The sequence below is a fragment of the Corythoichthys intestinalis genome, chromosome 20 (assembly GCF_030265065.1).
Source record: "Corythoichthys intestinalis isolate RoL2023-P3 chromosome 20, ASM3026506v1, whole genome shotgun sequence".
NCBI lineage: Eukaryota > Metazoa > Chordata > Actinopteri > Syngnathiformes > Syngnathidae > Corythoichthys > Corythoichthys intestinalis.
In genome coordinates this window covers 28171833-28193127 of record NC_080414.1, presented here as the reverse complement: position 1 = coordinate 28193127, position 21295 = coordinate 28171833, and the positions used below count along the sequence as shown (strand labels likewise).

The 21295-nt window shown below is 36.9% G+C and overlaps 2 protein-coding genes across 3 annotated transcripts in view; one reads left to right on the top strand and one right to left on the bottom strand.

Moving 5' to 3' along the window:
• pigm (phosphatidylinositol glycan anchor biosynthesis, class M) overlaps positions 1-9391 on the top strand; it is a 53886-nt gene extending 44495 nt beyond the window's left edge. Inside the window, exon 7 of the mRNA XM_057825148.1 lies at positions 9326-9391. Within this exon, the coding sequence (XP_057681131.1) occupies positions 9326-9376 (51 nt within the window). The 3' untranslated portion in view covers positions 9377-9391. The remainder of the gene's footprint in view (positions 1-9325) is intronic.
• Positions 1-21295, bottom strand: part of ahrra (aryl-hydrocarbon receptor repressor a) — a 156472-nt gene that overhangs the window by 26846 nt on the left and 108331 nt on the right. For both annotated transcript variants that reach the window (XM_057825145.1, XM_057825146.1), the window contains one exon: positions 1557-1675. In XM_057825145.1, coding sequence (XP_057681128.1) covers positions 1557-1675 — 119 coding nt within the window. The remainder of the gene's footprint in view (positions 1-1556; positions 1676-21295) is intronic.

The window sequence follows — 21295 nt, the reverse complement described above, 5'->3', positions numbered from 1 at the left end:
GGTTTTTTCTTTTATACTGTATGTACACATCAGTCTATCAAAATTGTTCATCTATTGTGCACTCTGTTGCATCCTGTTTATGAATACCCTTTAGTGCATTTTCTGTCTGTGTACCCTGTAACCAATGTTTTTATATTAGCCGTATTGTACTTTAGTTTTATGTGGTCCACATCATGGCGAAGGTAAATCATTGTACGCTATACAATGACAATAAAGGCTTTTTATTATATTATATTCTATTGGTGTACATCAACACGTGCTTATTGGTTAAAAAAAGTGCAGAATTGTTCAAAATGCAGATTTCTTACTACTCTGGTTCCAAGTTTTGGAGTAAATAAATAATACGTTTAAGTAAAATAAAATACAGTACATACATAATAACAACAATCCTAGTGGTCTTGAAAGTTGATTTAAATTATGTGAATGATTATGATTAATCAAACTTCCAAAATGATTTTTTAGAATTGCTTGACACCTATTTATATATACACTATATATAAACCATTTGTGTCGTACTCCCATCTCTACTTAATTATGTTAAATGAAAGCGCAACATCGATATGTGTGTGTAAATAACATAGTGTATCATAACATCTGAAACTAACTGTCTAACATCCCTAAAATAAAATAAAATACGAACAGTGACACGCGGCACGATCTCTTTTCCCACTTGGAATCCCATCAGCGTAACAACTAATGCACAGTTTGCGCTGAGGCCCTCGTGCAGGTTGAGTCACGCAACGGGAGGCGGCGCATCACTATGGTCAATCTAGTCTTTTGTTCGCCATCCTATTGAGACAACCTAGCACGATAACAGAAGCATCAGTGGCTCGGCTCAACTCTGCGTGTGTGAGCACTCAAAGTTGTTGGGCTGTGTGATCGGTGTCATCATTAGGATATTGCACGTAAAACACTGATCTGATTTATCGATGTGACTCCATGTTCCAAATAGTCGTCTGTGCGTGCGTGTTCTAGACATATGGGGCTATGCGTGCTGATTTTAATTAATGATGAGTCACGTGAATGAATGTATGCATTATTCTGATTTGTAAGGTCAAGTGACGAAATCGCATCTTGAGTTTGAACTGATTAGTGGTGACAGGCTGGGTGTTGCCCTTTTACTCGTCTTACACGCACACACAAAAATACACCTAGACTAATATTTTCATACACTCACACACATACCAAAATATGAGTTTGCACCTCCTTCATCAGTTCTGACACTCCTGTCTCATCCTTATGTCACGCAAGGCGGTAACCAGGCAAAAGAGGTCAGGGCAAAGGCCGGAGGTCACACACACACACGATATGTTCGCTACCGTCCCCCTTCACTTGACTTAGCCTTGCAGATTTTATGAATGGTGTGTATGTAAGTGTGAAATGCAGCAGACATATATAATAGTACCTATATAGCTTTTCACCTGAACAGGGGTTCACTGTATTTGGGCTTTCATGATACAGTACAGTACACACCATTGTATTTAAGACTTCATCTGGTGCAATTTAAGACATAAAGCTCTGTTCAGTGCGTTATAATCTCCTCCCTGGCCTCTTACCTCCAAGAGGAGGCTGCTTTCATTGACACCCGTGCACACTGGGACACTCTCTTTCCTGCCCGGTTCGGGGTTGGAGGATGCAATGTTGATGTGTTTCCTCGTCGCTTTGTCTTGATTTGCTATGAGAAATAGGACCACATGAAAAGATAAGTATGAGTATTTGCAAGACATTGGGGAAAAAAAGTTGAGGTAATTTGGCACACTAATCAACCTAATTAATATACATACTGTAATTTTCGGACTATGAGTCGCATTTGACTATAAGCCGCAGGCGTTCACATTATATTATAGCATTTTTACATCAAAGACTTGCAGTTCATTAGCCTGTAAAAATTCATAAATACGCCGCACTGGACTATAAACCACCAAGTTCAAAGTGGGCGAAAAAATGAAAAAGAATTATTGTATTTATCAAAAGCCATATCAGATTTTACAAAGATAATAATAGTGAGTTATGGATTTGGAAATGTGCGCCTTTAATGATACTTAGGTAACAAAAATATTTGAAACAACAGCGCACAGTGTGATGCAGTGAAACTCAACACCACTAGCTAAATACAACCACATTACAGAAAGCTTTAAAGGTAGTGTTGAGAAATGGTGCTGTATATTCCTTTCAGACTACAGTACAGTGTAATCATTGCCAGAGGTGGGTAGTAACGCATTACATTTACTTTTTTTTACATTCTGAAGGAGATAGAACCTTTTCTCGTAGGTACCGTCTAACTGTTAGTATTACTCTAACATACCCAATATAAAATAAATAGCACTTATACCATAGTTTAAGGAAAACAAGCAGAATATAGGGCATAAAAGATACACGACACCTTCTTATAACAGAAGCCCAACGTGTGCATCATGAGCAAGATTGATGCACCAAGTCTCGCAATCAGTTCCTGGACAGTCCACAACAAATGGCGGGACGGTCTGTCCTAACACAAGGAACACAGGAGAACGCCCGATATCCAACTGATAACACGACTGACAAGACTTCAAGAGCCCCTTAGATGGCGAGGTGGCAAAATCCACATCCTCGTTGCCCGGACAACAGTAACTCCCGAATCCTCCTGTCCAATCCACAAACAGACAATAATCCCAAACACACCCTTCTTACTGCCTACGGCCCGCCCTGCGAGAGCCTTTAAAAGACTGAATGTTTAATTAATCGTTGTCATTTTTGTAGGGAACCTTTTGTTGACGTATGATAGGGTGACCTTGCCTGCCCGTCTGAGTGTTTCTGCTTCGCCTTGCCGTTTTGATGTCTGTCGACCTGAGTAAATTGTCAACTTGTTTTCAATTAGCCTTCTTTAAACCTTTCAAAATGGAGTCAGAACAAAGTGTTAAGACTAAGGTGAACGCGTGGAGTTTGGCCTTCTGGCTGCATTCCCGGAGTCCCGTTGGAGCTGTGCTGGCGCGATTCCGGAGGTTCGGCTGGCGCGATCCCGGCGGTCTGGCTAGAAGGTCAGATTCCTTCAATTCACTTGAGTCACTTGTTTAAAAAAATGTACTTCTAAGAGTATTTTACTAAGCCATATGTTTTACTTGAGTAGATTTGTAAGGAAGAAACGCTACTCTTTGCTACTTTGGGCTACACTAGTCGTTATATTTTTCCTCTTCATTCTACTTATTAGCTTTTACTTTTTTTTTTTTTTTTTTTTTCGACAATGATGCCAACAGTCTCTACCAGTTTCCCCAATGAAACATCGCGACAATAATCACATGACTCCATTATAGCAATCAGACTCAAGTTTACCGTTCTAAGATCACGCCGGCCTATTCAATCACGTAGTCTCTAGGCATGTGCCGGTATGAGATTTTGATTGTATGAAAACTTTAGGCAAAAATACCGCGGCTTTAGTTAATAGTTAATTTAACTTTTATTTTGAATTTTTATTTATTTCTTTAAATTTTTTTTGTTATTATATCACTGCTACCAATTGTATTATCAAACTTCATGTGTTTTGTTTCTTGGTTATTATTCTTTCATTTATTTATGGTTAAACTTATTTCCATTTATTTTTGTGTAGGTGTGTGTGTCGTTTCCCTGTGTTTGTTTTTTTTTTTTTGTCGTGATGTATATGTGGTCTGTGTAAAAAAAAGATAAAGGACCTGTTTATGAGACAGCCAAACACAACTTTGGAATTAAGACAAAGACCAAGCGTTTACCTTTCCGCTGTTACCAAACGGACCATGAATAAGATTATTCTGTTACTTTCGTTTTGGCTGAGATGTTCTGAACTCTGTTAAAAAACTCAAATAAAAAGATGTAAACAAAAAAAAAAATACCGCGGCTTCACGGTTTCACAATATTGCAATTATAGCTCTAAAATGTTTTATATTAAGATGTATGGGTTAAAGAAAAAACAACTTTTTTTTAATGAACAGGATTTTTTTATTTTTCACAACATATTTGAAAAGTGGAACATCAACATGAATATAATGTTAAATAAATAAAATAACGTAAATATTTTAAATCAAATTGATATTAACAGAAGTTATAGACTAAACCCACAGCTCAAGTTGCTCTATATTAGAACAAGAACCCCCCAAAAAAGGAACTGGGCTTAAACAATATGTAATCAAACTGATTTTATGTAAAACACATACCACTACCACTATTAATATTAGTTAATTGAATATTAATGGTGCGTGAGAACTAGCGACAGAGCGTGTGTGTATGACTCGTGTCATTATTTGCACATTATACACACATACACACACCAACCCTCTCTCAACACAGAAAGCATCAGAGAGAAAAAACACCACAAGCTTTTCTATGAAAATGTTATTTTGAACAGATTTTTACAATGGCGGAAGACTTCACAAAAGTAGGCAAAGTAGTTAGCAGTCTTTGCATGCTAACTAGCCACGTTATCTGCCTCGTTAACAACAATGGGACATAAAAATTGTTAATACTGGTTTTGAAACTTTGACGTGTTCATACCACGGTGAACCTTTAAACCGTTAAACGGCGCATGCCTAGTAGCGCCTTTAAAGCACCGTAAAAAAATAAGTGTTTGACATAGAGCGGTTCCATCGACATGACTCGAAAGCGCGGATTTTAACCTCGCGCCCAGTTTTTATTTGGTACCGATTGACCACGGAAAACTGGCGATTCTTTTAATTTTATAATAGGAACTATAAAGGAATTATTCACTATTCAAACTATGAACTATTTTCTCCACTAGAGGGTACTCCTGCTCTTCGGACGAATGATGCTTCATTTTTGTATTTTTTTCTCACGTCGGAATTCAATGATTTTTTTTTTTTTTTTAATTCATCTATTTGGTTTAATGCTGTTATGTAATGTGTTATTGTACAGTATAATGACAACAGTTCATATCGATAACTTTGTACTGAGAAATAAAAATACCAATTAAGAAAAATGAATAAACATCGTAAGCAGGTACTCACAATGTTACTCATTACTTGAGTATTCTTTTCGTCAAATACTTTTTTACTTGAACTTGAGTACATTTTTTTGATGACTACTTTTACCTTTACTCGACTAATATTCTTTTGAGGTAACGGTACTCTTACTTGAGTAAATGTTTTGGCTACTCTACCCACCTCTAATCACTGCATATTAGATAATATCTGATAATTAAGTCATAATATAGTATTATGAGGACTTATAAGAAAAGATTACCATAAAAGAGCTAATCAACAACGACCACTATGATCTATTTCTGCTCATTATGAGTGACAATTGTCCAATATCCTCCAAGTCAGACGGCACATGTGAAATCCATATTGACAGTGTAATGTAGAAGTCTGTCCTTGTTGTGCTAATGCTAGGTATTAGGACAAGTTCAGCCTCTCTTCTAACAAGACACAACAGTGGAGGATTTCATGACTTTATAGGATTTCTCTCACACGATACATTAACATCAACATGCAACGCTTACAGGCAGGGAAAAGGCCCCATCTATAGCCTGCTCCAAGCAGGCTTGCTTAAAATTTGCATTACACAAACTGGTCTGTTTATTTTTTATTTAAACGAAGTACCACATTTTATTAATAAAGTATGCCCCACAGTGTAATAACTTCCTAAAGGCCATTTTTTTCCCACTAGAAAGAGACAGCGAAAGATTCCAAGTGACAATTCTAATCTTGTTGTAATCTATTAACATGTTACATCAACCTGCTGCCAAAGAACACAATAGAAAATGACTTCTAAGTATCCAACCGCTGTCATCGTTCTGTGCAACAGGGAAGCTGCTCTACCTCCAATACAATCAGTGTGCAATTAGCCCACGGAGGGGGTGGCGTGCAGGATGGTCACATGTGCATCGGTGACGTGTATGTTGCGTGTTCGATACATGTTTGCGTGTTTCTCTTATGGGCGTGCTGTCAGGGGGCATGTGGCTCACTCCAAGAGATCAGCCCTTTGCTCCGTCACTCATTGTAGCAGGCACAGATTAGTCACGCAACACAACATACAGTACACACCACTGACTCATTAAAAAAAACTATAAATGTATGTATGTTCACGTGTTTTGTGAATTACCAATACCACAACCCAATGCATGTCGCCGTTATGCTGAATTACCATCTTCAGTCCTCATCCACCCATTCAGTTCCTTCCATGTCATCACTGCAGGTGATTAATAAGCAATTTGAATTTGGGGTGATTAAGAAAAAAAGAAACTATACATGGGTATCGATATGTAATAGAAGTACTCTTTGTAGTCCTTGACAAAAGTAATTCTCAACCTGCATAATAGCTATTGTATAATTATGCAATTTCAATATATTAGTTTAAAAATTAATTACAAGAAATAGTGTATCCTTATTCTTCTATGGCAGTGATATATAGCGAGAGGCAAAGGTTATACAAGTTAACATGTAATTAATATAGTTACGAGAAGGCAAACTACCAAATTTTGGCCAGTTGACTGGAAAATTATGATGTGCGTTTCTATAACAGCGTCTCTATAACATGGCTCTATAACAGCCATGTACTGTATATGTGTGTATTTTATAATAATACAGAGATATGTAGTGACAGGCAAAGGATTTCTGCTTGTTTATACAAGTTAACGTTTATTAAATATAGTTACAAGAATGCAGTCAACCAAATTTTAGCAAATTCCGTGGAAAATGATGCTCAATAGCAACAATGCATAAGTATGTATTTTATAGTAATACAGTGATATATATATATAGTGACAGGCAAAGGAATTTTGCCTGAATATACAAGTTAACGTGTATTAAAAATAATTACAAGCCAATCAACCAAATTTTGGCAAAATGAGAGGAAAATGGTGATGTGCATCTCTATAGCAACAATGTATATACTGTATATGTATTTTATAGTAATACAGTGATATACAGTATATAGTGACAGGCAAAGGAATTTTGCTTTCTTATACAAGTTAACGTGTATTTAAAATATTTACAAGAACGTAATCAACCAAATTTTGGCAAAATGAGTGGAAAATGATGATGTGCATCTCTATAGCAACAATGTATATGTATGTATTTTATAGTAATGCATATACAGTATATATATATATATATATATATATATATATATATATATATATATATAGATTGACAGGTAAAATAATTTTGCTTGCTTATACAAGTTAACATGTATTAAATATAGTTACAAGAAGACAACAACATTTTGGCAAATTGAGAGAAAAATGATGATACTCATCTCTATAGCAACAATGTATATGTATGTATTTTATACTAATACAGTAATACATAGTGAAAGGATAAGGAATTTTGCTTGATTATACTTTTTAAGTATGCAATCAACAAAAAATCTGGCAAAGTGAGTTGGAAATGATGACGTGCGTCTCTATCGAAACAATGTATATATGTATTTTGTAATAATACAGTGATATATAGTGACAGGCAAAGGAATTTTGCTTGATTATACAAGTTAGTTACAAGAATGCAATGTGTAATATGTATTTTATACTAATACAGTGATATACTAGTATAGTGACAGGATAAGGAATTTTGCTTGATTATATTTTTTAACGTTGATTAAATATAGTTACAAGAATGCAATCAAAAAAAAATTGGGCAAATTGAGTGGAAAATGGTGATGTGCGTCACTATAGAAACAATGTATATGTATGTATTTTATAATAATACAGTGATATACAGTATATATATATACAGTACTGTGCAAAAGTCTTAGGCAGGACACCTGCCTAAAACTTTTGCACAGTACTGTATATTTTTATTATATTATGTATATACAGGATATACTGTATGTATATATTTTCCCTTCCATGATCCTAATAAATTTAATAATTAAAAAAATATATATTCAGTACTGTGCAAAAGTTTTAGGCAGGTGTCCTGCCTAAGACTTTTATACAAGTTAACGTGTATTAAATATAGTTACAAGAAGGCAATCAACTAAATATTGAAAGTTTGAGTGGAAAACGATGATGTGCATCTCTATAGCAAAAATCTGTATGTATGTATTTTATAATAATACAGTGATATATAATTACAAGCAAACGAATTTTGCTTGATCATGCAAGATAACATGTATTAAATATAGTTACAAAAAGACAACCAAATTTTGGCAAATTGAGTGGAAAATGATGTGTGTTTCTATAGCAACAATCTATATGTATGTATTTTATAATAATACAGTGATCTGTAGTGACAGGTAAAGGAATTTTGCTTGACTATACAAGTTAACATGTATTAAAAATAGTTACAAGAAGGCAATCAACCAAATTTTGGCAAATTGAGTGGAAAATTATGATGTGCCCCACTATAGAAATAATGTATATGTATGTATTTTATAGTAATACAAAGATATACAGTATATAGTGACAGGCAAAGGAATTTTGCTTAATTATAAAAGTTAATATGTAAAAATAAAGTTACAAGAAGACAATGAACCAAGTTGAGTGGAAAACGATGATGTGTGTCTCTATAGAAACAATGTATATGTGTGTATTTTATAAAAAATAACTTAAAAAACATTAAAATTCCTGTCATATACTACAGTAAAGTTCTTTGATTGTTTCCCCCCTTTTTTCCATGTAGATTTTTTTTCTTTTGTTTAAATTTTCATTTATTCTCTCTTTTTTTTTTTTTTTTTTTTACAATTTAAAGACCTTTGGAAATATGCCATTACCAACCTGAAGGATATACTGTAAAATTTCCTAATAAACCTGATTTATATATCAACAGAAACTTGCCAAGTAGAGAGAACTTAGTATAAAAACATAAGGGACCATATTTGGTCACTTTAGTGAGCCATAAGTAGAGAACAAAATGTATAACAGATATATATATGTATTATGATTCTAATGTTTTTCTTTATTTATAAGTGTTTAATAAAGTACTAATACCTACTACTCTATAAGTCATCTATTTATCAGTTATTAAATTTTATGTCATTAATAACCTCTTTAAGTTATTATTCATAACCTCACAATTACTTTACTGTAAAGTGTCAAGCATACACATGACTGGTTTATTTCCCCATTAAACGACGGCTTCATTAGAATGTAATTACACTAATCGTTGCTGAGCGAATTGCTCTGCAGCCTCATTAACTCATAATTACCAGCTAATAAAGTATTTTGTCACCACCTTGGTAAGGTGCAAACATGTACAAACAAACACATTCAGACAGCCAACACACACACACACACACACACCATGCTCCTTCAATCACCACATCATCAAACTAGTGGAAATCATTGCAGGGGGAAATGAATCAATTAAACGTCTTTATTTTCCTCCGTCAACGCCTTGTGTGTTTTTGTTTTCCCTCTTAGAGCAGCTTTTGGAGAGGATGCCGCGACGGGAAAGACAAACATTCGGGATGATTAATTATCGGCGCAGGCACTTCCTCTGCCAACAATGCGGCCTTCATCCATCGCTACTCGTGTCTTGAGGTTTGCTTTTCTTGCCTCTATTTTCTCCCGCTCTGGACGAAGAAGGAAAACAAAGTGTGTAATGGTCCAAGCGTTTATGTGTGAGGAAAGAGTGAAAAAAAAAAAAAAACGTGACAAGCAGCGGGATTTTGCTGCTGCCAAAGGGTGAGGCCGAACACGTCCAGCTTTTTTTAACGCGGCCTGATCTGTCATTTCACTTCCACTTGTGAACACACTAAAAATGAAGACCACCTGCCTAATATTAAGATGTCTCAATTTAACAAAAAACCCACAGCTTTCCTTGGACTTCAAAAACAGTCATTTGAAGCAGAATTACCACCTAAACTAAACACATGTTAATTACCCACCTGTTGGTAAAAAAGAAAAGTGATGGGAGTAGATATTATAAAGTGATTTGACTTGACCACACACACATAGGCATGAGGAAGGTACCAATATTGTATATTTGATTTTAAAGCATACTTCCTAAATTTCAGTTAATTTCTTGAACCACACCCATTCTTGTTCAATTCAACCTCTCCGTAGCTTCTCAAAAAATGAAAAAGATTCAGTCCAGTCTTCAAGATACAGTGGGGCAAATAAGTATTTAGTCAACCACCAATTGTGCAAGTTGTCCTACTTGAAAAGATAAAAGAGGCCTGTAATTGTCAACATGGGTAAACCTCAACCGTGAGAGACAATGTGGGAAAAAAACAGAAAATCACATTGTTTGATTTTTAAAGAATTTATTTGCAAATCATGGTGGAAAATAATTATTTGGTCAATACCAAAAGTTCATCTCAATACTTTGTTATGTACCCTTTGTTGGCATTAACAGGGACCAAACGTTTTCTGTAAGTCTTCACTCTTCGCTTGGTGTAAAGAAATCAACTGTGGAAGCAATTATTAGAAAATGGAAGACATACAAGACCACTGATAATCTCCCTCGATCTGGGGCTCCATGCAAGATCTCACCCCGTGGCGTCAAAATGATAACAAGAACGGTGAGAAAAAAATCCCAGAACCACACGGGGGGACCTAGTGAATGACCTACAGAGAGCTGGGACCACAGTAACAAAGGCTACTATCAGTAACACAATGCGCCGCCAGGGACTCAAATCCTGCACTGCCAGCCGTGTCCCCCTGCTGAAGCCAGTACACGTCCAGGCCCGTCTGCAGTTCGCTAGAGAGCATTTGGACGATCCAGAAGAGGACTGGGAGAATGTGTTATGTTCAGATGAAACCAAAATATAACTTTTTGGTAGCAACACAGGTTCTCGTGTTTGGAGGAGAAAGAATACTGAATTGCATCCGAAGAACACCATATACACTGTGAAGCATGGGGGTGGAAACATCATGCTTTGGTGCTGTTTTTTTGCAAAGGGACCAGGACGACTGATCTGTGTAAAGGAAAGAATGAATGGGGCCATGTATCGAGAGATTTTGAGTGAAAATCTCCTTCCATCAGCAAGGCATTGAAGATGAGACGTGGCTGGGTCTTTCAGCATGACAATGATCCCAAACACACAGCCAGGGCAACAAAGGAGTGGCTTCGTAAGAAGCATTTCAAGTGGTGTGGCCCAGCCAGTCTCCAGATCTCAACCCCATAGAAAATTTGTGGAGGGAGCTGAAAGTCCGTGTTGCCCAACGACAGCCCCAAAACTTCACTGCTCTAGAGGAGATCTGCATGGAGGAATGGGCTAAAATACCAGCAACAGTGTGTGAAAAGCTTATGAAGAGTTACAGAAAACATTTGGCCTCCGTTATTGCCAACAAAGGGTACATAAGAAAGTATTGAGATGAACTTTTGGTCTTGACCAAATACTTATTTTCCACCATGATTTGCAAATAAATTCTTTAAAAATCAAACTGTGATTTTCTGTTTTTTTCCACATTCTGTCTCTCACTGTTGAGGTTTACCCATGTTGACAATTACAGGCCTCTCTAATATTTTCAAGTGGGAGAACTTGCACAATTAGTGGTTTACTAAATACTTATTTGATCTGTTTGATCTATATTCATACCTGTCAACCCGAGGCCATTGGCAATCTTACAAATAGCCCTTACATATATGCCTGTACAAATTGGTGACTAATCTTACAACGTTGTATATAGCGTGCAATATGAAACAAAAATAAAACTCAATTTTTAAAATAATATGAATTTATTGGTAATATTGTAATAACCTGGTCCAATCAAAGAACAATCAATATCTTCAGCTACATCATGATTACTAAAATTTAACAGTGAATTTTGTTATAATTGTATGTAGCACTTTTGGCAATTTCTATCATGTCTTTTGATGGCTGCACTTCAACTCGCAATTCAGTTTGACTTGAAGGTAGTTCGTTAGTGTGTCCGATTATAAATTAAAAAGATAAATTGATAAAATTAACTTACAGATGCAATCTTTGAGTCAGGAACCATTTTTTTTGCTAATTCTGAGAAGTGATCAGCAATAGTTGCAGGCAAATTGTGTTCGGCAACAAATTGGCAGAATAAAATCGTCACTTTTCATTCTGCAGACTTCATCTTTATGACCAGTGTTGTTAATCTTACTTTTAAAAAGTAATTAATTACAGTTACAAATGACTTCTCCCAAAAAGTAATTGAGTTAGTAACTCAGTTACCTAAATGTAAGAGCAATTAGTTACTTGACAAAGTAACTGGTGTTACCTTTCTTTTTTTTTTTTAATTAAAAAATAAATAAATAAAACAAATAAAAACAAAAACAAATAAAACATAGTTTGTTTTTGTTTTTTCATTTTTATTAAGAAAAAAAAATGTTATGTTATGCTATGTTTGGAAGTCATTTAATGTTGTGAATCAACCGTTAAAGTTGTTAAAATCGCTCCGGTTTTTGCATTAGTTCCCTTCTGTCTACTTCTGACGTGTGAAAGTTTTAAAACGGTTTCATCATTTAAAGATAGATTCAAATCAAGATTTTGCCGATTTTTTGTGTGTGTGTCCCATTATAAATTAAAAAGATTAATTGATAAAATTAACTTACAAATGCAATCTTTAAGTCAGGGAACATTTCTTTTGCTAATTCTGAGAAGTGATCAGCAATAGTTGTAGGCAAATTGTGTTCGGCAACAAATTGGCAGAATAAAATCGTCACTTTTCATTCTGCAGACTTCATCTTTATGACCAGTGTTGTTAATCTTACTTTTAAAAAGTAATTAATTACAGTTACAAATTACTTCTCCCAAAAAGTAATTGAGTTAGTAACTCAGTTACCTGAATGTAAGAGTAATTAGTTACTTGGCAGAGTAACTGGTGTTACCTTTCTTTTCTTTTTTATTAAAAAAAAAATAAACAAATAAATAAAACAAATAAAAACAAAAACATATAAAACATAGTTTGTTTTTTTTTTCATTTTTATTGAGAAAAAAAGTTATATTATGCTATGTTTGGAAGTCATTTAATGTTGTGAATCAACCGTTAAAGTTGTTAAAATTGCTCCGGTTTTTGCATTTGTTCCCTTCTGTCTACTTTCGACATGTGAAAGTTTTAAAATGGTTTCATCATTTAAAGATAGATTCAAATCAAGATTTTGCCGATTTAGGAGTGTTTTAGATAAAAAGTTACTTAGGTTCGCTAGGAAGGTTCACTACAACAGAGCCTTTCTGAGAAGTGTACTGCTTTAAAATGGCAGCTGTTTACTAACGCCGCCAAGTCTATCATTTCGCATGTAGTTCTATATGCATGTGATATCTAGGCGTAGATTGTAGGCTGTCGGCTACAGTCAGGAAATATCGGAGCCACCTAGCCTAGCAACACGTTTGCTACAGCGTCACAACAAACACTCTTCTCTCTCTGTGTCTCTGACTTTTCTCGCGTCATTCAACCAACATAGTAACGCATAGTAACGCACATTGTCTCGTTGTTGAAACGGTGACAAAATCTGAACATAGAAAAAAAAAAACGTAATGCACGAAAAATGTAGATTTTGAACGTACGGCGTACACATTTAAAAATCAGTGCTCACTTGTACAAATTACGCCTACGCATAACTTGACAGGTGTGTGTATTACGCCTTCACAATATATCGTTTGAATATCGCCATCGCGATGTGTGCATGGGCGATAGTCCTATCGCAGTGGCTGTGCGATATTATTTTTTACATACAATACAAATTTTTCAATCAATCAATCAAATTTTTTCATATAGTCCTTTACAAAACCCGAAATGTCCCTAAAGTGCTTTACAACAAAGACATACATGGCTCATAATAAATAAAAGGCAGGAAGGTATTAGATATAAGAAATGAAACAAAAACAGTGCATCACGATAAACGTCTGACAGCAAATAAAACAATAAAATTTTTGGCTTGCAACTTTTTGTTTGTTTGTTTGTTTGCTTCTTAAAAGCAGCAAGTGTGCCCAGACATGGCGTTTTAAATACAGAAATCATCATTTAGTCTGGATTAAACGGTGTTACAGTTTATAAATACAATCATATAATGCAGTTTTGTTGTTTTTTGCACTTTAAATTCGTAAATAAATAAATAAATACAATGAAAGTAAATTAAAGCACCTCAAAAGTGTCTGTGACAAAAATAAAATCTTAAAAAGCGTTATTATGTGAAGTAAAATCATATTTTTAGACGATTCAACTATATACAACAATTTGGCAAAGCGCAGATGACGAGAAATGAGTCTTTTAATCTGCCGTTAAGCCCCAACTGTCATTATAGCCCTCTAGCGCCTCCAGATGGATGATGACGTCGGCAGAGTGGCGATTTCAGCCAATTTAGAATTCGGCCCAATGGAGAAGGGAGATTCAGAATTAGGAAAATGTGACAGAGAGCAGCAAAATGTCATCATTGTTTTGAACTCTCTACTCCATTATCTTAACAGGATATTTTTTTATCAAAGTATTTTTCCCCAATTGCTAAATAAATGCTATGGTCATGACAAACAACAGTCTTGTGCTAAATGGAAAATTAAATATTAAAAATGCATTTATTCAGTATGATAGGCCTAAATTACTGCATAATGGTCAAAACTGCCGACTTCTGAAATCTCCCGAATGGTATTTTATGCCACCGGAGTTAGTCTGGCTTTTGTCATTTCCCTGCCCCAGCTTCGTAAACGGAGGAAAGAGCGTAAACAAAACAGGAGGCGTGAGAGCGACATGCTAACCCAAACCGAGTGGCTCTACTGAGTCTTTTCATCAAAAACGAAAAATCACACAAAACTCCTCCCACACACGGCAGCAGGGTTGATTGTTTTCACCAATCGGCCAGCTTCCGGCGGCAAACAAGTTTCGGTTCGTCGTTCTGCTGCAGCCTCAGCAGGCAGGCAGTGCTCGTTGCTGGGACGTGGAAGGGAATGAATGCCGAAAATGGCGCATTCTCATTCGACAAACCGGCCGATGTCGGAGCGCGTGGCTCCCCGAGCAGAGGATAGTGGCTCTCCAAGCCGAGGATAGTACTCTCTCAGTGGGCATGCGAAGAGGGTAGAGAGGGGTGAAGGTCTCTACACAATCAAGAACCGCAGACGAGAGCATGTGGCTGTCCGAGCACAGACGCTCATCAGACAATGGTGGTGCGACAAGCTGCCGGTCGTCGGCCGAGTGGCCTTCTCGGTGGACAGGGAGCATTGTCACCCACAAAATGCAAGCCACCTCCTTAGTAAAATGTTTGCCATGATACCAGTATTTGACATAAGATAAAACACGTAGCTTACTCACTTTGTCATCCGTCCATTGGTCTCTTGATTGCCGGACTTGTTTTGCCCATTCTTCAGGATCTTTTGGAAATCCAAAAAGCCTCACACCACTCTCCGTGGTGTAGCAACAAAAGCCTGCAGCACATTGGGCTGGCGTGACGCAAAAATGAACGAATTAATTCGCAAAATCAGCTGAGTCCTTCTGCATACAATAGTAATGGCTGTATTGTGAGATAGTTGGTCCGCTGATGTCATTTTTGCCTTCTTCCTCAATCCGCGACCGTGGCCGGAAGTCCCTCATTTTCATAGCGCGGGATTCAAAAAACTGACTAAATATATCGATCACTTCCACACACATCCAAGCGGTCCATTTCATTCAGGAGCATAAAATACCGCGTGTAATATAGATAAACATGCTTTTTTGTGTCCCAGGCACTTTAAATCTATAATGCAACAATAAAAAATTACAGAAACTCAGATAACATTTTTATAATGAAAAATATATTTTTTAAAGAATATAAAATAAAGGAAAAAAAGAATACAAGGATAGATGAGAAAACAAGGGGTAAACTCAGGAAAAACAAACTAATAAAATACCACATTCAATACACGATTACAAAAACATGGCGAGTCAACCAAAGTCTTCCCAAACAGAGCAATACAAGTCATCTGGTGAAAATTCTTCTAGTTTTAATATTGCAATATATATCGCAAACCCCCAAAAAGTCGCAATGCAAGTTTTTTCCAATGTCGTTCAGCCCTAATCTATATTATAAAACTATATCACACCGGAACACGTGCCCATTAGGGGTGTGACAGTATAGCGAAAAGGTGATATATTGCGATACTTTGTAGCCAGAAAGGCTACTGATATGCTGCCACCAAGAATCGATATATCGTTTTAAAAAGGTGTCCCTGTTTAAAAAACAAAAAAATCTTTCATTGGAATAGTTAGCTCACTGGCTACCATTGACGGCGCTAGATATTGAAGGGAATAGTTACCTTTCTCGCAAACACCATATACAGTGCCTTGCAAAAGTATTTGGCCCCCTTGAACCTTGCAACCTTTCGCCACATTTCAGGCTTCAAACATAAAGATATAAAATTTTAATTTTTTGTCAAGAATCAACAACAAGTGGGACACAATCGTGAAGTGGAACAAAATTTATTGGATAATTTAAACTTTTTTAACAAATAAAAAACTGAAAAGTGGGGCGTGCAATATTATTCGGCCCCCTTGCGTTAATACTTTGTAGCGCCACCTTTTGCTCCAATTACAGCTGCAAGTCGCTTGGGGTATGTTTCTATCAGTTTTGCACATCGAGAGACTGACATTCTTGCCCATTCTTCCTTGCAAAACAGCTCGAGCTCAGTGAGGTTGGATGGAGAGTGTTTGTGAACAGCAGTCTTCAGCTCTTTCCACAGATTCTCGATTGGATTCAGGTCTGGACTTTGACTTGGCCATTCTAACACCTGGATACGTTTATTTATGAACCATTCCATTGTATATTTGGCTTTATGTTTTGGATCATTGTCCTGTTGGAAGATAAATCTCCGTCCCAGTCTCAGGTCTTGTGCAGATACCAACAGGTTTTCTTCCAGAATGTTCCTGTATTTGGCTGCATCCATTTTCCTGTCAATTTTAACCATCTTCCCTGTCCCTGCTGAAGAAAAGCAGGCCCAAACCATGATGCTGCCACCACCATGTTTGACAGTGGGGATGGTGTGTTCAGGGTGATGAGCTGTGTTGCTTTTACGCCAAACATATCGTTTTGCATTCTGGCCAAAAAGTTCAATTTTGGTTTCATCTGACCAGAGCACCTTCTTCCACATGTTTGGTGTGTCTCCCAGGTGGCTTGTGGCAAACTTTAAACAAGACTTTTTATGGATATCTTTGAGAAATGGCTTTCTTCTTGCCACTCTTCCATAAAGGCCAGATTTGTGCAGTGTACGACTGATTGTTGTCCTATAGACAGACTCTCCCACCTCAGCTGTAGATCTCTGCAGTTCATCCAGAGTGATCATGGGCCTCTTGGCTGCATCTCTGATCAGTTTTCTCCTTGTTTGAGAAGAAAGTTTGGAAGGACGGCCGGGTCTTGGTAGATTTGCAGTGGTCTGATGCTCCTTCCATTTCAATATGATGGCTTGCACAGTGCTCCTTGAGATGTTTAAAGCTTGGGAAATCTTTTTGTATCCAAATCCGGCTTTAAACTTCTCCACAACAGTATCTCGGACCTGCCTGGTGTGTTCCTTGGTTTTCATAATGCTCTCTGCACTTTAAACAGAACCCTGAGACTATCACAGAGCAGGTGCATTTATACGGAGACTTGATTACACACAGGTGGATTCTATTTATCATCATCGGTCATTTAGGACAACATTGGATCATTCAGAGATCCTCACTGAACTTCTGGAGTGAGTTTGCTGCACTGAAAGTAAAGGGGCCAAATAATATTGCACGCCCCACTTTTCAGTTTTTTATTTGTTAAAAAAGTTTAAATTATCCAATAAATGTTGTTCCACTTCACGATTGTGTCCCACTTGTTGTTGGTTCTTGACCAAAAAATTAAATTTCATATCTTTATGTTTGAAGCCTGAAATGTGGCGAAAGGTTGCAAGATTCAAGGGGGCCGAATACTTTTGCAAGGCACTGTAACTGTTTGCATTACTCTAACACACTTAATATAATCAATCAGGGAATAGTACTGTTTCTCATATGTACTGTAGGATTGTTTGTACTATTCTAACACACCTAAAATACTGTAAATAGCACACCATAGTTTGATGAAAAGAAGCAGAATAGATGATACACAACCCCATCTTATCACAGAAGCTCAACGTGTGTGTCACGAGCAAGATTGACGCACCAACTCTTGCAATCAGTTCTCCCGGCCACTCCAAGGACAAAGAGCGGGGCGCTCTGTCCTAAAACAAGTAGCCCAGCCCGGATAACAAGTTGATAGCGGGCGCTTTGGACGTCAAGACCAGCGTCGGTCGCTGTGGCAGCCACGTCCCAGCCACGAAGGAGGACGCACGAACCTAACCGCCCAAAACCGGCCACAGAGGGATGATCCCAAAACAACACCCAGCCACACCTTCGGCCCGGCCCACTCCACCCAGCCTTCAAAAAGACTGGACACTGACTTAACAAAACTCGGAAACTTTTCAATGTAGCCTTGTTTTGGATTCAGCATTGTTCCTTCGTAGTCTGTTTTTGCCTTGTTTTTTGACCATTGTCGACGAATAAATCGTCAACCTGTTTTCAGTGAGCCTTCTTCAAACTTTTGGAACATGAAGTCAGTACAAAGGGTTAACACAGGAAGGGAACGCGCGGAATGTCGGCCCCCACCGGTTGACTCACGAAGGCGGCATCAGCAGAGCGGCACTTCGTTCGGCTGTCGCCGTTTCCGCGGCTTGGCAGGAGGGTCCGAATTCCTTCAACATCCAATTCATTTTGACTGAAATATTAGCGCCGTCAATAGCAATGTAACCAGAGTATTTACAACCAGTCTTGTGGGCATTTACAGGTTACTTCCTGTTCATTTTGGGTCACTTCCTATTCATTTGGGGACATTCTTGAGTGACTTCCTTTTCAGTAACCCAGAATCAAAACGAAGTGACCTGTAAATGGCCCAAAATCAACAGGAAGTGACCCATAAATTGTTGTATTGCAATATCGTGAGATCATCATTATCTTGAGCCTTGTCTTTCTTTCGTGAGGGACCCAGAGGTTCCCCCCTTGTGCCTATAGTCACACACATGCACACATGCAAAGGCAGTGAATGCAGAAGACTGAGAGGCTGGGTTGGACCAAGAGAGTCGTGATAAAGAAAAATGTCTCTGAGAGCTCATTGTGTCATTCGTATGCAACAGTGCAGCTAATTGGGATAAAATATAAAAGAAATGTTCCACAAAATGATGAAAAACGCACAGATAAATAATTCAAAATGACACAATGTACATTAAAGGAACGGCATGACATTATGTTTAGGAGCGCTCGAGGAGAATTGCATGACTCGGACTTGTGGCACCGGTGTTCTATAAGTTGTAGTAACATGTACATACAGTAGATAATAATCCAGGACCCCTTTTTTTGGTCATGCTACTATCTGCAGTGATGCGAAGTGAAGAGCAAAGAAAAAGTGTACTGTTCATACATGGCTGCTCATAGACACAACACCAGCTGCTGCATGCTTTAAACATCGAACCTTTCACTTTGTGTACAACACTGAACCAAAGCAAGCAAACAGGTAACTTTAATGCATAAACCGATTAGACACAATTGATAACTCAACATTCAATAGCATGGTCAAAAGTTTAGATTTAGACGGTATTATGACAGGTGATTGCCAACCACTGGGCCATGCCATGTTATAGGAAAAGGTGTATTTATTTAATTGGTTTGAAAATTATTATTTAGTGCAAAAAATGTATATTGCACAGTCTCTGTGCTAGTGACATATAGTGACTGACAAAACAGATAAATGGCAGAAGATACAATTCATATCTTTATCCACCTGGTGTCATTCAGGCAACAATATATTGGCTTTTTGCATTTCAGATTTTACACAATTTTTTCAGTAAATTGTGACAAGATCATCATTATTTTGGTACAGTGCAATTGCAGAGATAGGGAAAGAATAAATAAAATGCGTGTGTAATTGACGTCATCCCCTTAACCAGAGGTGCCTACTACGTCGATCGTGAGCGACGGGTCGATTGTAGCGCTAGTGTGAGTAGCATGCGGCATGAGATAAAAAAAATATATATATGTCGGAAAACACAGACAAGACTGAAAAAGCAGTTTGTGCTCTTGCACTCCTCTTTAAAAGAAACTGCTGTATTTTAAGCCAAAACAGCTGTTGTGTTTGATAGAACAATATGTCTATATGCTGCCATAGCATATTCATGGCGCATCACGCCCCCAAACTATTTTTAATTTGTCCGTTTTACCCTAGAAACCCCCGTTTACAGACGTCGCGCAACCGCTTTTGTTTCAGCCCAGCCATAAAACGAAGATAATTAATTATATTTATTATTCAAAATGTCCATCATTTTTAGCTTAGAATCATTAATTGATGATTTAAAAAAAAAAAAAAAAAGACTTTAAAAAAGTATTCACTCGCATATTTCTGTGATTTATACATTTATGGCGGAAAACACTCAGGTGACTTGAGGTTCCACTCTGAGACCCCAAAATTGGCCAAACTTCAAAATTGTCCGATATGAATGTGTGATACATCATTGGAAAGCTTAAGATCTTTATTTTCTGGGGTAAAAAAATTTGAACAGGAGGGCATTTTTTTGACACCTTTATCGTAGGTTGAACCAGTTCAGTGAAAAATAGACATTTTTGAGACATTTGAAATTTTCTTTTAGTTTCTCATTTAAAAAAAAGATTTTTTACACCCATCCTGGTACATAAAAAACAACGAACACTTCAAGATGATACCCCTATGTTTGCTCAAGTCTTTGATAATCAATATGCATGCACAAGACGTTGGTGGATGTACAATAATAAAGGAAATTGATGTGTGAGTAAATGTAGATTTAATGTAGCCCTGTGTTTTATTTTGTAAATAAACATGGCTAAACGGAGAGTTAGCTGTATAGTTAATGATAACTTTACTGTATACATTTGTTTAATTGGGTTTATTTTAATCTCTGTGAAGAAAAAACATGTCAAGACACAGCTGTGAATGACCACAAAGGGACTTTGTGGGGATTTTATGGGTGAAACACAGTAATATAACAAGGGGCAGACGCGGAAGTCACAGTCAAAAACGAGTGGTCGAGATTTTATTTTCGAATATTTACCCTTTTAAATCTTTTCTTTTTCTCAATTTTTCTTGGTTGGATTGATTATTTATCATCTAAAATATGGGGGGAAATGCGACAGAAAAAAAAAATCAATACAATCAGAGGTAGATATCCGTGACTGATTTACAAACACTAATTTTTTCATTGAGACGTTATTTGTTTAACAGTTTGAAATATGCGAGTGAATAATTCGTTAATGTCGTTATTCATTTTAAACTAAATATTAGACATCACTTAATGATTCTAAGCTAAAAATGATAGACATTTTGAATAATAAATATTATTACATACCTTCTTTTTATGGCTGGGTTGAAACAAAAGTGGTTGCGCGGTGTCTGTAAACTGGGGTCTCCAGGGTAAAACGGACAAATTAAAA